General features: G+C 42.5%; 2 protein-coding genes across 2 annotated transcripts; one reads left to right on the top strand and one right to left on the bottom strand.

Moving 5' to 3' along the window:
• Positions 1-1,028: 1,028 nt before the first annotated feature.
• On the top strand, positions 1,029-10,077 carry LOC137916338 (transmembrane protein 161A-like). The gene is made up of 12 exons (XM_068759383.1): positions 1,029-1,058; positions 6,083-6,148; positions 6,853-6,956; positions 7,050-7,133; positions 7,470-7,561; positions 7,746-7,902; positions 8,079-8,294; positions 8,410-8,553; positions 8,662-8,775; positions 8,906-9,080; positions 9,198-9,294; positions 9,563-10,077. Exons 1-12 carry the CDS (start codon positions 1,029-1,031, stop codon positions 9,862-9,864), a joined length of 1,581 nt encoding a protein of 526 aa, XP_068615484.1. The 3' UTR covers positions 9,865-10,077.
• Positions 10,078-12,408: 2,331 nt separating this feature from the next.
• On the bottom strand, positions 12,409-16,026 carry LOC137916339 (myocyte-specific enhancer factor 2B-like). Its single transcript, XM_068759384.1, has 8 exons — positions 15,973-16,026; positions 15,432-15,635; positions 15,138-15,263; positions 14,780-14,960; positions 13,871-14,019; positions 13,578-13,692; positions 13,137-13,248; positions 12,409-12,679 (listed from the first exon to the last, which is right to left on the bottom strand). Exons 1-8 carry the CDS (start codon positions 16,024-16,026, stop codon positions 12,409-12,411), a joined length of 1,212 nt encoding a protein of 403 aa, XP_068615485.1.
• Between the last annotated feature and the right edge of the window lie 1,724 nt (positions 16,027-17,750).

The following is a 17,750-nucleotide window of genomic DNA, read 5'->3' as shown; positions in this document are numbered from 1 at the left end:
AATGTTGGTTATAACAGCAGATGGGAGGCAACATCAGAATCTATATAGACCTTGAAATGAACGTAATTTTGCGTGTTGACGTCAGGTGTAGTTTATAGGTTACCCAATGCGCCTGTGTGTGGAATCCACGGCGGTGGATTGGGTGGTAACTCCATACGTTGCGGCTGTCTCCTATTATAGATGCACTTTCAGTGGTTTGATTTGTTATTCAGAAGAATAGCAACCGAATGTTCTCCCTAAAGGACATTTTAAAATTCTAAATAAGCATCTCATTATAGGCAATTTGTTGTAATTTAATAATTATAATAATAATAACAACAATGTTATATTATAACGTGTTATTATTATTAGTGTTGTTGTTGTTGTTGTTGTAACTAAATAATTAGTTACAATTCCCTTAAAATGTCACTCTTTTGTGGAAGTTATTCATAGTCTGAAAACTAATAACGACAAAATTGAAATAATGGTATTATTCTGCAGACATATATTTATGTCAAAAGAAGCGTATATATAAAAGGAATAACAATATAATTTTAATATCTAAACATATATAAATTCAGATGAACAATACACAAAGCATATTATGGGACCCAACAATGAGATATTTCGTGTCATCTATAAACGAATGGCAGGAAACGGGTAGTAATTGCGACTGAAAGTTTAGCGCTAGAGAGCGACATCTATCGGCAGAACATCGGCACTATAGCGCTCAGGCCTGCGGGAGCTGTGAGTGGCCGCCATCTAAATATATATTAAAAACAACATAAAGTGTCTTAAAAACTCAGGACAAAAATATTAGAGAAACACAAAATCAAAATGCATATTTTATTTTTTATTTTAACGTTTCAACTTTAAAGATAAAGTGGATTGAATGAAAGTAGTCAATGCCTTTCATATATGATGCGGGTTCAAAGAGCTGTTGATGAAATATGAAAACACGAACATACGTATAAATATGAACTTTCTGTCGACACAAATGTTCCTCTATCCGATAGTATCGCAGAGTGACTTGTCGTCAGACCCACACGATGACGCAAATGGAAGAAATCTTCGATAAGGTACAGATTTTATTTAAATACGTGATTTGCGTCGAGAGATTTTGGTATCATAGGCAATTGGAAAAAACAAACGAACACTGAAATGTAAAATATTGCCAAATTGGAAGTGACTATTTTGGTGTCTTTTATTTATTTGTATGTTTTAATCACGTATAATCTGTACAATTAATTATCATAAATATAAGGGAAACTGAAAAACTCATCAGAAATAACAAAGAAACAAAAAAATCACGTCTGTCTTGATATGGGTTTAAAAAAATCATGTCACTGATGAATCTTGTTTGTTTGTATGTTACTGTAAAAAGCCGTCAATCATCCAAAACATATTTAGGTTTTCATTGAATTAATTATTGCGCATATTTCTGGAATTCGATTGGATAAATAACTTCATTAATAATTAGATAGATCTGTGATTATTTTTTTTTCAAACGTATAGCCAAATGGTTAATTCACTGTAAATTATTTCGGATGTGCTTTATTACCACGAACAGGCAAAAATATTGGGAAAATATTTTGCAACTTAGCTTCAGTAGTTTTTTCAAGTTATCATAGAATATTGCATGAATGAGTTGTTCAAGACAAAACACGTTTAAAAAACAGCAATATAGAGAATATTATAGTCTTTATAAGCAATAAACGTAAATATAGGACAGATCTAAACGATTAATTCAGCGCAAGCAGATATTTATTGAATAAAGAGTATTTCCTCTGTTTCTCATGATGTTTTCAGGCTTTTTGATTTTTAATTAGAATTATATAAAACTTGTCCAAAATGTTAATGCTTATTGATACTTTTATTTACATCTGTAAGCATTTGTTTATTGACATTAATAATCTCATGTATAGTCTTGCACTCACACATTACTTAAGTACAAATATTCTAATCCTAATTTTCCTAATCCACATTCCCCATAAACCTCTTAATTTCAGTCAGATTGTGATTATTATGTCATGCATGACCACACTGAGACCTGTTGGCTTCAATTGCCCATAATTGACCAAGTCAAGTGGCCACTTCGGTGACTTGTCAGAGCTGCGACCTGAACAGGTCACAAATCACACATGAGAACCAACAGGGAATAAAAAATGTCCCAAATTAGCACCTAATGGTAGCTCAGTGGCATACTGCTTTGTAACGTTGGCAGTTGCCGAGGTGAGGTCAATAATTTTAAATAATCCATTTAAACATCTGTGTTCTAAATCATATATTTATGTATATATTTATGTCTCTATCTGAAATTCAACATTATAGAAGTGTGAAGAATCTTGAGAGAATTACTTCAAAGTTGTGTATTTCTGTCTTGTAGAACCCAAGACCCTAACCCTAACCCAAACTAAAATAACATTTTCATTAATATGTCTCTCTACTGGGGTTTTTGTTCATAACATGGAGCATTTTTTCTTTAATGATTGTAAAAGTTCTTTGCGAGTAGGCTATTTATCACAGTACATTGTACACAGTACTGCACTGGTACTGCTCAACAATCTTATTGCATGGCTTTTAGGGGACCAACACATTAAGGGATCACCTAAGCCTGGAACAATCCTTCAGACACCTCATGAGACATATAGAATATTTCTCTCACATGTTGCAGTATGAGACACATTTTTGAGACTTGTTTATCTGTCATAACTCCCTCATTAACAAGCATCACAGGTATGAAGGAAAATACAGACTGAACCAGACTCATGATGTCTGGTGAAAAAAAAACAAGGCTAAGTTTTAAAGAAGAAGAGCAATATAATAAATAATAAAATAAAATAATAACAGTCATTATTATTATTTTAATAATAAGCTTTTCTTCAGAATGCTAAACAGGAAACAGGTTTGTAACTTACGTTTGAAGCTTCTTCTGATGCTCAGAATAAGGGAGAGATGTTGGTTCATTCCCCGCCACGTGAAAACAGACTGGCGTTCTTGCTGCTTTGCTGGTGTAATTGCGAACAGGCTGAAGTTTATGTTAATGAGCACTGGCATCAGCCTGAACAGCCTCCCCTCCATAAAGGAGAGGAGCAAGGGGCCAAAGTCGCATCTCTTTTCCCAGGCAATTCCACTGGTCAAGTTCAAGCGCAGCGCCAGTGTGCTTGAACTTGTCAACGAAATTGTCATTCAGAGCACGTGAATGCACAGAGAGACTTCACTGGGAGAGGAGGGGGGCCTGCAAACAGCTTCTATATATATATATATGTATATATTCATTTCATATATGTGTACATATATATTCACTTTTGTTTTTGAAATAAATATTTATAAAAGCAGATTGCTGGCTTTTATTTTTAGTGAATGCAGAGGAATGTATAAATTTATGTATTCAACCTTAACTTGCAGCAGTGTGTATGAAGTATGAAGATGATGGATATTCAGATTAAGGGACAGCAAGTGAGTGTCATACAGATGTCTAATATTGTGTTCCTTTAAATAAACCTTAATTGAAATATTTATATTGCATTCTATTATTTATAGAATTTTTTTTGTCATAAAAGGGACAAAGGTTGTACAAAATTAAAAGCATCCAAGTGCCAAATCACATTTGTGTATTCCTCTGTGAGCACATCACCCATGTGTGCATCCTGGCTGCTGCATGGATCAAGAATGGGATCATCTGCATTACAAACACTCATCGAAACAGAATTAGCAGCATGCATTTGTATGATAACAGTTTAAATGTGCAATGATTCATGTCACCCAAATCCAAAATCCGTGTGAGGATAAGTCAAAGTAACAGCTTAATGTGTTGCTGCAGAACACAGTCAAGCTAATTTCCCCCGTTTGAATGTGAAACCAGATAAAACAGTCATTATGCAGACACAAATCCCATAAACAGACTGTTATTGTGTGTAGTGTACGTTTAGTGGCATGGTGGCACAGTGGTTAGTGCTGTCGCCTCACAGAAGGAAGGTGCTGGGTTTGTATCCTATCTGTGCGGAGTTCGTTTGTTCTCCCTGTGTCAGCGTGGGTTTTCTCCGGGTTCTCCGGTTTCCTCCCACCTCCAAAAACATGCAAGTTATGAGTGTGTGTGCGTGAATGGCACACTGATTTGATGAGAAGGATATCTCCAAATCTGAGCCCGCTATTCGATTTGATTGGGTACACCAAGGCAGCAACGATTGATCAGGTGGAGGACAGGAAACAGGAGGACAGTGACCCCCCCCTTTGAGCTCTATTCCCTATATCTTGTGATGTACTGTATGTCCACGTCTGGTAATTGACAGTTATGAGTCTCCTTCTGCTTTTCAATAATACCCTGTGACAAAACGGACCTGGTTCCCACATCTATCCCACCGCACTGCAAAGGAGGCAGCAGCTAGGAGTGAGGCCAAAAAGAAAAAAGAGCAGGGAAAAACAAAGGGGGGGGATGAGCGGGAGAGCGGACACAGTAGCAGTGCTAGTGGGAGTTTCCTTTGACGGGGGCACCACTGCAACATTTGCATATATTCAAATCAGACAATGAATCCCTCGCATGAGGGCAAACAAAGACAAGCCAATGGGAGGGCTGCGATCCTGCTGCGGGTTCAGAAGCAGCCGCCAGTATCCCAGCAGCTCCCTGGGAGAAACACAGGGAAGTGCTGTGGGAACCGAGAGGCCCCCCGAGTTGAGCAGAACGAGGGGAGCCACTTATAGTCTGCGGCAAATTAGCATTTTATTTGTGTCTGTTTTCCTGCAGTAATTTCTGCCCCACCACTTCAACCGCAGATGGCTAACATGCAGAGGGATTAGCATCTGTGCCAAAGATGATTATGGAAGTGTCTTTTTTCCACCACACCAGACTCTTAAAAAATCAGCTCGCTATTAAGCTGAACGACTGATTTTATGTGATTTATGTTTACAGACGCCCCTGACTGCTGGTGCATTTACGCTCACCAGAGATGCTGCTGCTGCTGCTTCACCGCGCAAAGCTCCATTTGATCAAATTCGCAGCTCTCATTCAAATGTCATGCTCTCACGTGAATATTCCCTGGGCCAAGGATCAGACACATCTTCAACAGAAGGGCTGCCACCAATTAGCAGAAAGCAGGAATTCAATCAACTTCAGCAGACCACCCAAATCACACGGACGCACACGCTAATCAGAGATTTCAATGTGGCGATTGGTTTCGGAACAAGATGCTTTCGGCGGCATTCTGTTGGAAACATTCCGCACTGTTGGAGGCATATGGGCCTCTGCTTTACAGAGGATGAGCTGACATTATAATGCATGTGCAGGCCAGTGTGTGTGTGTGTGTGTTCCACACTTGGAGCAGTGCACCCAGAGCTGCTATCCTTGTTCTGTGTCCTTAAACACCTCGTCATTTATAAGAATAGAGATCACAAGACATAACACAACAACAAATTACAAAGACTTCAGGTTCCAAGATACATGCTTTTTTTTTTTTAAATATATAAGCTATGCTTTCATTTTTATCCATGTGAAGACAAATGTTTCATGATTACATCTAGTTGCGTGTGTCCTGTTTGGCTCTTCCTGTCCCCAATGTGTTTTAATGCCGACATTGAGAGTAAGCTGAGAAGCATATCTGAGACTTTAAGATGCACCATTTGCATAATGATTGTTTCCATCCAATGAAATGTAAAGATGCATGATGGTGGAAGCATGCAGCAGGGAGATTATCATTAAGAGGGTCTCACAGAAGTGTTTCAGGGGTGTTGAGGTAGAACAAGGAACTAAGACCGATACAGTTTTACATTTTAATTAGAGATGAGGAGCGGGAGCCTCTTGGTGAAATTAAACCTACCGGTACTCTACTGGATACTGTAGAAGGCCAAATCTAGGTTTGAGCTCTAACCCCATTCAAAAGATGCTCAATGAGTGATACGTCAATTGAGAATGAAAGGCCATGCAATAACTGGGACCTTACCACAACCCCACTGCCACTCTGGGACACTCTGTTCGCAACTTGGGCACCAACAATGCCAACCGCTCAAGCAATGACACACATAATGCCTGCCATCTGCCAAATGTGCTGGCAATCTTTTATTATGCAAAACTAACTCCTGCCTCAGATGTCTTGGTTGCTGCTCTCAGATGATGTTGCTGGTGGAGAAGACAGATGTGGTGTTCCTGCAGCTGGAACAGATACAGATGGAACAGGTTGGACTGGCTCTTGAAGACCAGACTGAAGAAATGAACATTCACTGTCTTTGCTGCAAATCCTTATGAGGTGGACCACTAAGTCAATAGCTTGTTTACTCTGAGTTCTTGATCCCTGTGTAGGAGGTGGCTTTTTGGCTTCACCACATCTGCGGCTAAGTTTCACATTTACGAGTTGCCCTGAAGGCAGCACACGACTCTGCCACTACTACATCCGGGACATTCAGCAGTTTCCGCATGTCTGCATGTGAAGAGGCCCCGGCAGGTAGTCCCTCTCCGGTTCCAGCCACATCTGACCAGAGAAGAAATGGTGATTTAATTCGCATCCCGGTGGCGTAAATTAACCAGTAGCCTGTTGTAAACATCGCCAGCGAGCTCCTACTGATTGTATTTGCAGAGGGTCGCTGTGGGAGCGAGGGTGCTATTTGCTAGTTAGCTAGCTAGCTCGCTAGCGCTTGCGGTATCAGTGACAGGCGGCTGTGGCGCTAAATTTAGCTCAACTTTACCATTTGCTAGCATTGATTCAGTTTGCAGTCTTCGATGCAGCCTGTCTTTATAATTGTCGAGTTGATTCGGTTACATTTAGCATTGTGTTGTGACTTCGTTTTAGCCGCAGCCGTGAGGTATTTGAACTCACCTTTCGGTGCAGGAATCTTCGCTGGGGAAGTTTCTTTGATCCTTAACGCGCGTGTTTGATCTCATAGGCGCTGATGGGGGTTCAGCTGGTCGTCAGCTTGCTGGCTGCTAGCGTTATGCAGCGGATGGCTCCGCATTGTTCGTTCGCACGCTGGCTCCTGTGCAATGGCAGGTGAGTTACGACTCCCAATCAGATTAACTTTATACACTCCTAATAGTGTTTGCGTTAACGTGCTGTGACGCGCGCTTCTGTCCTCACTTGCAGTTTGTTTCGGTTCAAGCACCCGTCAGAAGGGGAGCTGTGCGCACTGGCTGGGAAGCAGATGCCTAAACAGAACAGGAGGGACAGGTGGGAATCACACCAGAGTCCCATCCTAGCAGTACTATCTTAATAAACGGATATAAGTAGGAAGCACCCACACAAGTGCATACCCCCCCCCCCCCCCCCCAAAATGTTTTTGTATTCTTAATTGAGCCAAATGTGGATTCTAATCTGGGTCTTGATCCTAATGAATATGGTGGTGTAACATCACGTTCTGAGACTCGGTTAGTGTTTTTTAGTTTGACGCATTTGAATCGAAGGCTCTGAAAAGACCCGTCCGTCGACCTTCTTGTAAATTCAAATGAAAGTATGTGTTTCTTAGCTGTTTAACAAGCCCGTATTATCATCTTTGTCGATTTCTAGGAGACAGAACGGGGAGAGCAAGCCTCTCACTGTACCCAAAGACATCGACCTTCACCTGGAGAAGGCTCCCATCAACGCCATCGACGCTCTCGGTAGGGCAAACATTCTTTTATGCCGCAGTGAGCTGGATTGTTGACTCGGCCTTAACCTCTCCATTCACAGTATTTACATTTATCCTTGCTAGGCCCTGCCTTCATACGAAGCGTAGCGATTGTGGTTTTGATAGGTAGAAAACAAACTAATCTTTGTTTTTTTTTTTCTTGTCTCATATTTCAGTGCTCCGTTTTTTTCTGGAATACCAGTGGCTGGTAGATTTCGCTGTCTACACGACAGGAGTTTTCCTGTTCACCGAGTGTTACTACAGTGTTGTAGATGCCAGGAAAGAGGTCAATATAGGAGCAATCTGGTGTGTCCTGACTGTGATCTTTAGCCTGTATCCTTCAGTTATTGCAAAAATAAGTACGCAAGGAGAAAAAATGTCCTTGATGAGAATTTAGCTGTTTTGAAACGCATCAATACATGAACCCCCACTGAGGTGTATGAAGGGAACTCGGAGAGGATGACCTTTGTTTGCCTCCTGGTTGTTTTCACTTAACCCTGCGCCCTCAGAAAGACCCTTCATACGCTGATGAGACACTACTTCCGCTCTGAAGAGGGTGGGGAACGTTCGGTGTGCCTTGCCTTCGGCTTCCTGTCGTTGCTCCTGGCGATGCTGGTGCTGGTCGTCAGAGAGGATTACCTGGAGTTTGGTCTGGAGTCTGGCTTTTCCAGCCTGTTTGACAATTTGGAAATATTTGCCAAACAGCAGGGCTACGCTGACTGGCCGTAAGTAGCCGTCTGTCGGATGGCAACGTTTGGCTGCGTCTGTGAATAAGCCGCTTGGCCTGAGGGGGGTTTGTCGAAGACGCAGAATTGCATTTGCTCGTTTGCAACCTTTCAGAATCCCAGTGACCAAACTGACTGTGAAGCTCGGTCTGGCTGCTCTCTGCGCTTACATCGGCTCCCTCCTGGCTTTCCCTGGCCTGCGACTGTCTCAGACTCACCTCGATGCCGTGCAGATGAACTCGGACCGGCCGCTCGTCCAGTAAGAGCTCATACGTTTAATTCTGTGACGAGCGGTGTACCACAAGGAAAAGAAAACATCACAGCAGCAATGGTTTGCTCTCTCAGAAGTCCTGAATGCTTTCTTCAGGTTGCTGCTGCACATGAGTTTCCTTTCGCCGGTCGTCATCTTGGTTCTGTGGGTGAAGCCAATGGCGAGGGATTTTCTGGCCAGCGCGCCGCTTGGGAAGACCTCTGTCACATTGTGAGTTCGCTCATATTGTCCTTTACGACTCATCTCTAATCCGTGAAGAAAACATCTGCTGTTAACGCGGGCTGTCCGTGAACTCTAGCGGTCGCTGCCTGACGTCTTGGTGCGTTCTGATCGCCTGCAGAGTTTCCAGTGACGCGTTCGACAGCATGCGCCTGTGGATCATCGTGGCGTCTTGCGTGCTGAGACTCGCTCTGACTCGCTACCACATGCAGGCCTACCTTAATCTGGCTCAGAAGTGGGTCGAGCAGATGAAGAAGGAGGCGGGACGCATCGCTGCAATTGACATTCAGAGGAAGGTCGGCTATTTGGATGCGGAAGAGTTTAATTTTCCAGCAGAAACGTTGATCCAGAGCTTTTGTTTATTTTGAGAACATGGGGAAAGGTGAACTGAGAACAAGTTTGATGTTTTCCAGGTGACTCGTATCTTTTGCTACTTGACTGTAGTTACACTCCAATATCTGGTTCCTGTTTTTCTCATCCTCTTCTCGACATTGGCCCTGAAGGCACTAGGTAAGTAGAATACCGCCTCCACCATCACGATGCTTTAAGGGCGAGTACACACTTCACCTGCACGTGTTTGTACTTTTTACACCTAACAGTAGCAATAGTTTAGTATTTTTGGGAACATTCTCTTGATTAGCTGTTAGCTGGGTCTGACTTAAGAGTGGTAAAATATATTGTTTTTTTGTCTCATTCAATGATTGATTAATTTTTCAAGTGTTTCAATAATAATCATCCACCCCTGCTCTATAATGATTGATCTCCACTAATCTCATAGGGGACTTCTCCTGGGGGGCGCCTGTGGAGGAGATTCCTGGAGTCACCCCGGCACTAGTGATCCCCGCGGAAGCGCCTGTCCTGCCCGGTGGTCTTGATGAAGAAGAAGGAGCAGAGGACATGGAGGAGGACATCCAGGCCACCGTAGCGCGCCTGTCAGGTGCCTTCTCAGCACTGCGGACTGTCCTCACTCCAATTTTCTTCCGAGGTGTCTTCGCCTTCCTCACCTGGTGGGTCGCGGCCTGCCAGGTCCTCGCCTCGCTGTTTGGCGTTTACTTCCACCAGTATCTTATGCAGAACTAAATGATGGACGTTCCTGCAACGCAACCCAGCTTGTTCTGCACATCAAAGGAAAGCTGCAAGACTGCAAAGGGGGCGTTTGAGCAAAACCACTTGGGTACACGCAGGACGCACCTTCTTCTCGGTGTGTTGAGAAAACAAGTGATGAGCGGCGTCTGTTGCAGTATTGGCCGCTTTGCTGCCCTCAATGACTTTGGGCTACCAGTGGGCTACTAGTATCAATAATACAAATGTACAGAGAGAACTGGTCCCTGCAAAAGTAGCTGGAGCACCACCAGGCCCCTCCCTGGCGCCGCCCATGACTACCGTCACTCGCAAGGATTTCGGTTCTCATTGCGAGGCCATTGTGAGCGTTGCACTCAGTTTCACCTGCTGCTGCTGAAGCAGATGTGACACTTCTAAGAGCCATAAAGAAGAAGTGAAATGACCTGAAGTGCAAAAGGTATGCGATCACTGCATACGTTGTCCCCAGAGGGAATGGAACCGGCGCTCCTCCGCTTGTCACCACTTCCAGCTGTTCATTCTGGTTCATCTGACCTGGGTCAAACCCAAAGCAGACACCTGGCTGGACCCTCCCCCCAAAAAAAGTTAAAGTGATTCTAAAGCTGCTTCATTAAATGCTGTGTATGAGATGTTTAACTGGTACCAGGATAAGCAGTACTGCTGTATTACTGTGTACGTGTTGTTGTTTTATGTTCGGGACTTTTTGTCCCTGAAAGAACCGATTCAAGAGTGCTAAATATTTTCTTTTTAAAGTATTTTTCTGCTGTAACATTTCGATTGCTAGTACGTAGTGGAGTTCTAATCAAGAAGGGCTGGGCTGAAGAGTTGTTGCTTGCATCCTTAGTTTCCTACATAATTCCCAAGTGCCTGGGAGCTCAGGGATCTTCATATTTAGAGTGAGTTAGATAAAGTAATCCCTAAAAACCTTTGTGTTTGAGCTTTCTATACTCACTTTCTTTTACTAACACTACTCACTGGCAGCATTTTTAGTTGTCTTAATTGCTGATTTCAGCTCTTTAGTTTTGCAACGACTAATGTTTTAGTTTGTGTATTTGAATTGAGGGCTCTGAAGTCATGTTACTGTGAAGGTCATATGAAAATGTCGCTTTTGTTTTGATTTTCTGAGTGAACTTTGAGCTTTAAGTGCTTTTTGTGTGGTTCAATAAAACATTTTCAGTCTCATGTCAGGATGTTGTTCCTGCTTGAATATGCCTTCCCTGGAGGATTGTGTGTGTGTGTGTGTGTGTGTGTGTGTGTGTGTGTGTGTGTGGGGGGGGGGGGGGAGGGGGGGTGCTGCTCAATCCCACATGACAATGGTATAATACAACTCTGAAAAGGGGCTTTTGATGGTAAAATAATTGGACAGATTTATGAAATTGAAAAAATGTAGTGAGCTGATTCCAAGGCAGAACCTGAATGCTGACCTCCACTGATTCTGTTTTGATTTCTTTGTAGAGGTTTTCAGGAAGAATCACTGACTCTCTTCTCATACACATTAATTAGATGTTCTGCGTTTTCCAGCCGTATCCAACCACAGTCTGACATATGACGACCCCATGTGGAGAAAAAAGGGAAATTCATTCAAACTTTAATATCTTGTTATTCACAGAGCCAAATATAAACATGCAAAACTAAAATACATATCAAAATAGACTGGGATATAATAAAAACAAATATTCCTAATAAAAAATTGCAATATGTGGGTTTTTATGAAATATCCAATAAATAATTAGACTTGCTCCTTACAGTGTCTCATATACGTAATCCAAAAATATTTTAAGACAGAAATTGCAATAAAGCTCAATATCTGCAGAATGCATTTACTAAATGAAGCCCTTTAGAGAAAAATAGAAGACACCATTTATTTTTGCTATTTAAATTAAATTAGAGTCAGTATAGAGAAATGTGATATCTTTGATCGCAATACTTTGGGACGATGTTAAAACACTTTGGTCTCTAGTTGAATTAGAATGCCATAGCTTTTGTTTTGGGTGAAGTAAAGTAAACGGATTAAACTAGACTCGAAGCTGTGGAGGAATAACCAGACTAAAACGCACACCTAACTATAATAAATACGGAAATAATCAATTTACTACTTCCCAACAAAAACCCTCATCAACTCCCTGAGACAAATGGATGCCCAGAATTTTAAACGATACAATTTCAAGTCTGTCTTGAATCAATGCACTGAAGCAGCTTTATTTTTTGATGTATTTGTCTATACTGGCCCCTAAATAGATTTTCTGCTAAATGTGTTTCCAAAACCATCCCATATCCTCACATTAGCTCCGCGCAGAAAACTACTGCTAACCAAACAATAATGTGTGTGTTCTCGTGGGATCAATTGAACGATGCAGAGAAATTCTCCATCAGCCAGGAGAGACCAGCTCTGTGAGGAGAGGAAGAGAGACTCTGGGATGATGAGCAAAGATCAACCCTGTGTGTGTGTGTGTGTGTGTGTGTGTGTGAGAGAGAACGAGACAACTGGATTCGATAAAGATAGCTGATTGAATAGTAGATGGAGATGGAGACTGCAGCACCCAACTATCTCTGCCACCCATCGCTCATCGGTAGCTCCTCCCCTTGCTCTTCATCCTGCTGGTAGCCAGCTTCAGCAAACTCCTTCGGATCGCTGGCTGGCCGGGCTTCTAGGGGGGTATGGCGATCAGAATCGGGGTTGCTCGTCGGGGGGGTGGACAGAGGCATGTGCTCAGGAGAGCTACGCTCTGATTTGATTGTGAGGTTGAGGGAGAGCAAATGTGGCGAGTGTGGGGAGCATGACTGGGAGGAGAAGGAGCACCCGCCACCGGGCATCCTGGAAACAAAAACACAGAGCGCCTGAGTTCGTCAGTTATGTCTTATTTGTATCAGATGCAGTTATAACCAACAAATATGTAATAACACAGTTATAATCAGTGAAAATGTATTTTCATTATATATATATAATTTGTTTTGTTTATATATATGACCATTGTGTAATTTTCTTTTCATTTTCGTTGTTTGTTCTGTCTGTTTATCAGGTGTAGTTTGCATTTGAGTGTTGGACACAGGTTATCAATGCTAACTATTATATGGCTGCCTGGTATGCAGGACTGTGATAAGTGTGAACTGTAAATATAAAATGGGAACGTTTTCCTTCTGGTGAAGATCGGATCAATCCAAGCATTGCACAACGGAAGTGGAAAAAAATATAAAAGTGTGTGTGGATTAGATTGCCGTGATTCCACATTTCATTCATACGGAGGTGTGATATTACGTATTGCTGTTCTGACCCTGTGCTTATATGAATCCCGTGGGGCTCCTGAGGTGACTGCGATGGCTGCCAGGGGTTCGCTGCCCCTCGCTGAAGACTAACCGAGTGATAAAAACCAGGTTGACTGTAATCTAGAACGAAAGACATGGATAGAATTTAAAATATTAGCCACAATCCCAGGAAGACAGACTATAATATCTTCACTTTAAGAGTGCAGTTTGATATTTTTTGCAAATAAATATTTTTTAAATATATAACCCTTATAGCTGCACTGCAAGCTTGAAGCCACAGACGGATACAACAATGTAATTATGAGAGGGAAAGCAGATTGGCAGATTTCCCACAACCTTGAACTTCTCTTCTAGACCTTTTTTTTTTAAATCTGGCTTCAGTTCTGGACTCTTATTAAATACTATTTATATTAAGTTACCATATAAAATCTGCTATGCATCAAACGTACCAGAGGATCCAGGGGAGGGCAGACCGTAACCCCCCACGCTGTGACCCAGCACCCCCGCTTTGCCCATGGCTACCATGGAGCTGCCAGTGTGCATGCCCTGGTACAAGACCCCCCTCTGGCAAACAAGGAAAGAGAAATGGTTAAACTGGGAAGATATCAGGTGATAAAGTGATATAATCTAACATAAAATAGCAACACAACATTATAAATTATGAACATATAGGTCTACTGGGTCATAGGTCACAGGTTCAATAACCTATCAGTAAATTGTTTAGTGGAAGACACTAACTTACAGCAGAGCTGTGGTTAACACGCGTGGCCCCCATGCACGGATTAGCAGCATCTGCCCGTAGGTTCTCGCCACCCAGGCTCAGCGGAGGGGGGCTTTTCACGTCCAGAGCGTGACTCAGGCTGCTGCGGGAGAACACGGAGTAGCCGATACCTAATGCAGCAAACGAGAGGAGCAGGAAGTGAAAGGAGATGCAAGCTTGTTTCCAGCCACAGAGGAATAATGAATCCTCTGTGATGCATCCATCACCTCCTGTTTCTGTCGGTAAAAATCAAAATAAAAAATCACACACACACACACACACACACACACACACACACACAGACCACTTCCTGTGAGCTCACTACCAACTGCTTATAAGGTCAACTGTCGGTCGAAATGTGTGCATTTTACAGCGAGCACATATTATGACCCCACAAACATTTAATGGACTTTCAAACTTAATATTGATTATTTAATTTTCTTTTTTTAAAATGTCTAATTGTTCATTATATGGATTTTATTCAATATTTTTCATTGATTTTCTGTATACAGGTCTCTCTAGAAGGAGAGATCAGATAATGCTTTATTTCTAATTATAAAAGCAAAACATTATAATGGGTTTTGATTTAATTGCATTGCAATCAAATATTACTCATCTGCATAAAGGCATATTGCTGAACATTAGGTATTAAATAATTCAGCTCATTGTCTATTCTGTATGATGGTGACGTCTAACAGCTTTGATAACGTTCGTATTTTGTACATCTTTTAGTTTTTACGGTTTTAGTTGACCTAAGGCCTTATTTGAAGGCTCTGCAAAAAGAAACGTCGTCATCGACGTGAACAAATCGTGAACCAAATCTTTCACTCTATGACGAAGACATATAAAGTAATTTCATTTAGTCGAGGAACATTAAATGGCTCGACTCACCTGGATGTTGAGACATGAATGCATTTGGTGCAGCAGGACTAGCAGCACCCGGTCTGGAGCTCAGAGACTTAAAGCCAGGAGGTCTGTGGGGCGCCATGCAGGATGCAGAGGAGTTGGGGAAACCATTCTCACAGCCAGCAGACACCAGGAACTGGGCTTCCAGTGGGAGAAGCGATTGAGACTGAAGAGTAAAAGCAACAATCCCTTCAATACATGTATATTCAAATAAAAAAAAACAGGGAAAGTGTACAAATTGTTGAAAAATATCCAATCAAGTCTGATGTGCTTAATTTCATCAATGTGATGAGAATAAGAAGAATATAAAACAAGCTCAGTTGAAGTGTGTGTGAGGACTGACGTGGAAGCGCTGGCGAGCAGAGAGATCCATACCCTCGCCAAGAGGATATTTATCCACGGCCACCTGCGTGCTGTCTTCACTGTCGATCTCTGAGCCTTCGAGGCTGAGGCCCTTCCTCCTCAGAGTCTGGGATAGAAGGCGCACATAGGAAATGGAATGCTCAGCAATAGCGCAGGTTGCCTGTGACAGCTGTGATTGTTTGTGTATTTACAACCTGCATTCCTGCTTTGCAGTGCGTTTCTAAATCAAGCTTTACCGTCTAGTGACTCTTTCACGAGCAGCACGGACAAGTACCTCCAGGATGTCTGTGTTGGTGCGACTCTCGTGAGGCTCGCTGTACTCTGTGTACTTCAGGAGCACTTTGTCCATGTCTGTGCTGGCGTATTGGAACAGGCGGTTGGTGCTGTTGAAGATGATGAGGGCGATCTCGCAGTCACAGAGCACACTCAGCTCGTACGCCTTCTTCATCAGACCAAACTTGCGCTTGGTGAAAGTCACCTATGGCACGGAAGACACGGCGAGGTGCGTCGTTTGAGTTTTGATGTCAGCCACGTGATGATGATTTGGAAGAAAACGTGCATCTTTCAGATTTCAGATCAGAGCTAAAATACTAATAGTTAAAATTGTTTGATATTTCCTCCACGATCCTGCAGCATTTAGATATCAGCACACAAAACGTATTCTAATGTCTTATCAGAACCTTTCTCTCGGGCTCTCGGCTGAATTATCTATGTAGTGTGACTGAGAATCACTCAAGCAGACCTACTGTTGTAAAAAAAAAAGAAAAGGTTGTGATTTTAATTTAATCTAAATACAATACAGGAGATTAACCCACCTGCCTGTTCCTCTGATCCACAATACGAGAAATCTGTATTTTCCTTCTTCCCATTTCCCCCCCCTCTGCAAAACAGCAAAATAAAATATTGCAATGGAACATTTGCAAAATTCAACATGAAGAATCACATTTTATATGGGATTATGTTTTATCATTTTTATTCTAAAGAAATAAGGATTGTGTGAGAAACCCTTCACCAAAGCCTCAATTTGCACAGTGGCCACAGAACATTTTTCTAATGTAAATACACTCATTTCTGGTGGGAAAATTCATTTATTTGGTTTAAGTGACGCTGGAGCCCCCCCCCCTGGTTGTGGCAGGGTGTTTATTTTTACCACCATTAGGCGATGCGGTCTAAAGTTAGAGCGTCCCTTGCCGAGCCAGCAGTCCACCCAGCCTGACACCCTCACAGTCTGGGTTACCCCCAGGCCAGCAACACAGAACACCACACAGCCCCGAGAGACAGGGTTAAAAATACAGCTCATTTTACAGGCTCATCAGGCAGCAGCTAATCCCAGACAGTAGAGAGAGAACGATGTGTGTTTGTTTTAAAGATGATTGAACCTAAAGGGCCACCCACTCCTCTCTCATGCACCGCCAGGTTGGGGATAAAAAGCTGATTTGGAGAGGCTGTCAAAGGGATGGATCCATCATGGTTGGCCTGAGAATGTCCTTTCTGAAACTCACACCTGCTGTTTTTCTGTTTCTCTCCGTTTGGAAACTCCCTCATACTTTCCCTGCCTTTGCAGGATTGTACATTAGAAATATACAAGATCAGAGGATTATTTTCACTCTTTGTAGTCGTAGTAGTAGTAGTAGTAGTAGAAGTATCTGCACATTCATAAATCAAATGCAGGCATTAATTTGCTCTATGTGTGTGGGGGTATCTTCACTCTGTGCTCCAACATCAGTCAAATGACTACATTGGTCTGACTCGTCTGACCCTGCAGTGAACTGACTGTCTCCGAAGCCCAGAGGAATTTTGCTGGTTTTCCCCCCTAAATCCTGGACATGTATGAGACGTCCCTATATTTAGTACCCTGTCCTCTCCTGCTGGTGCCTGAGCGGATATGGCGCCTGTGTTCTCACGACCCAGAAATTGCCCGCCGTCCCTCAACGTGAACTTGGCACACATACATTTGAGGCATTTGTGGAGGAATCTCCCCTCTTTGCCCTTATTATTACCTTATAAAGCCCTGTGATGTCCGCTGTGTCCAATGCACTGTAGAGACGAGACACCTCAACAACAATGGCTGAAGACGATGGGATGGCTTCCACTATAAAGCTGGGCACACTGTTAATAAAAAGCACAAAAAAACAGTATTGGTTCAACCAAGAAGTTGACTACAGTAAAGAATGTTCTTGGTTTTTGTTTTTTTTGGACGAGAAATTAGTCTTTGCAACCTTTTCTCGAGACATGTTAGTGGCGAGAGGAGAGAGAGAAAGAGAGAAAAGAGAGAGCAGGGCCTACACTTTACACAGCCCACAAAGGTATTTATCTCAAGACAGAAGGTTCCTCTCCTCTTAGAAATAACCAAATGATCATTTCCCCAGCCGGATTGCATGATTAATGGGGCAAATATAGCTACACTTCCAGCCAGACAGGGAGGAGTTGGCTCGTGCACTGCATGAGGTTTAGTGAGTCTGTAAGTCTGTTGGCGGCATAACGGCTGAGATAGGTAGGAAAAGCCTAGCTGGCTCACACATGACGTACTTCTGGATGTTGTACTATATGGCAACGACCATTTGAGGTCAGTGAATGCACCACAGCAAAAGCA

Source organism: Brachionichthys hirsutus, unplaced genomic scaffold, assembly GCF_040956055.1.
Source record: "Brachionichthys hirsutus isolate HB-005 unplaced genomic scaffold, CSIRO-AGI_Bhir_v1 contig_457, whole genome shotgun sequence".
Taxonomy (NCBI): domain Eukaryota; kingdom Metazoa; phylum Chordata; class Actinopteri; order Lophiiformes; family Brachionichthyidae; genus Brachionichthys; species Brachionichthys hirsutus.
The sequence above is the reverse complement of the archived record's forward strand: the minus strand, read 5'-3'. Positions and strand labels throughout refer to the sequence as shown.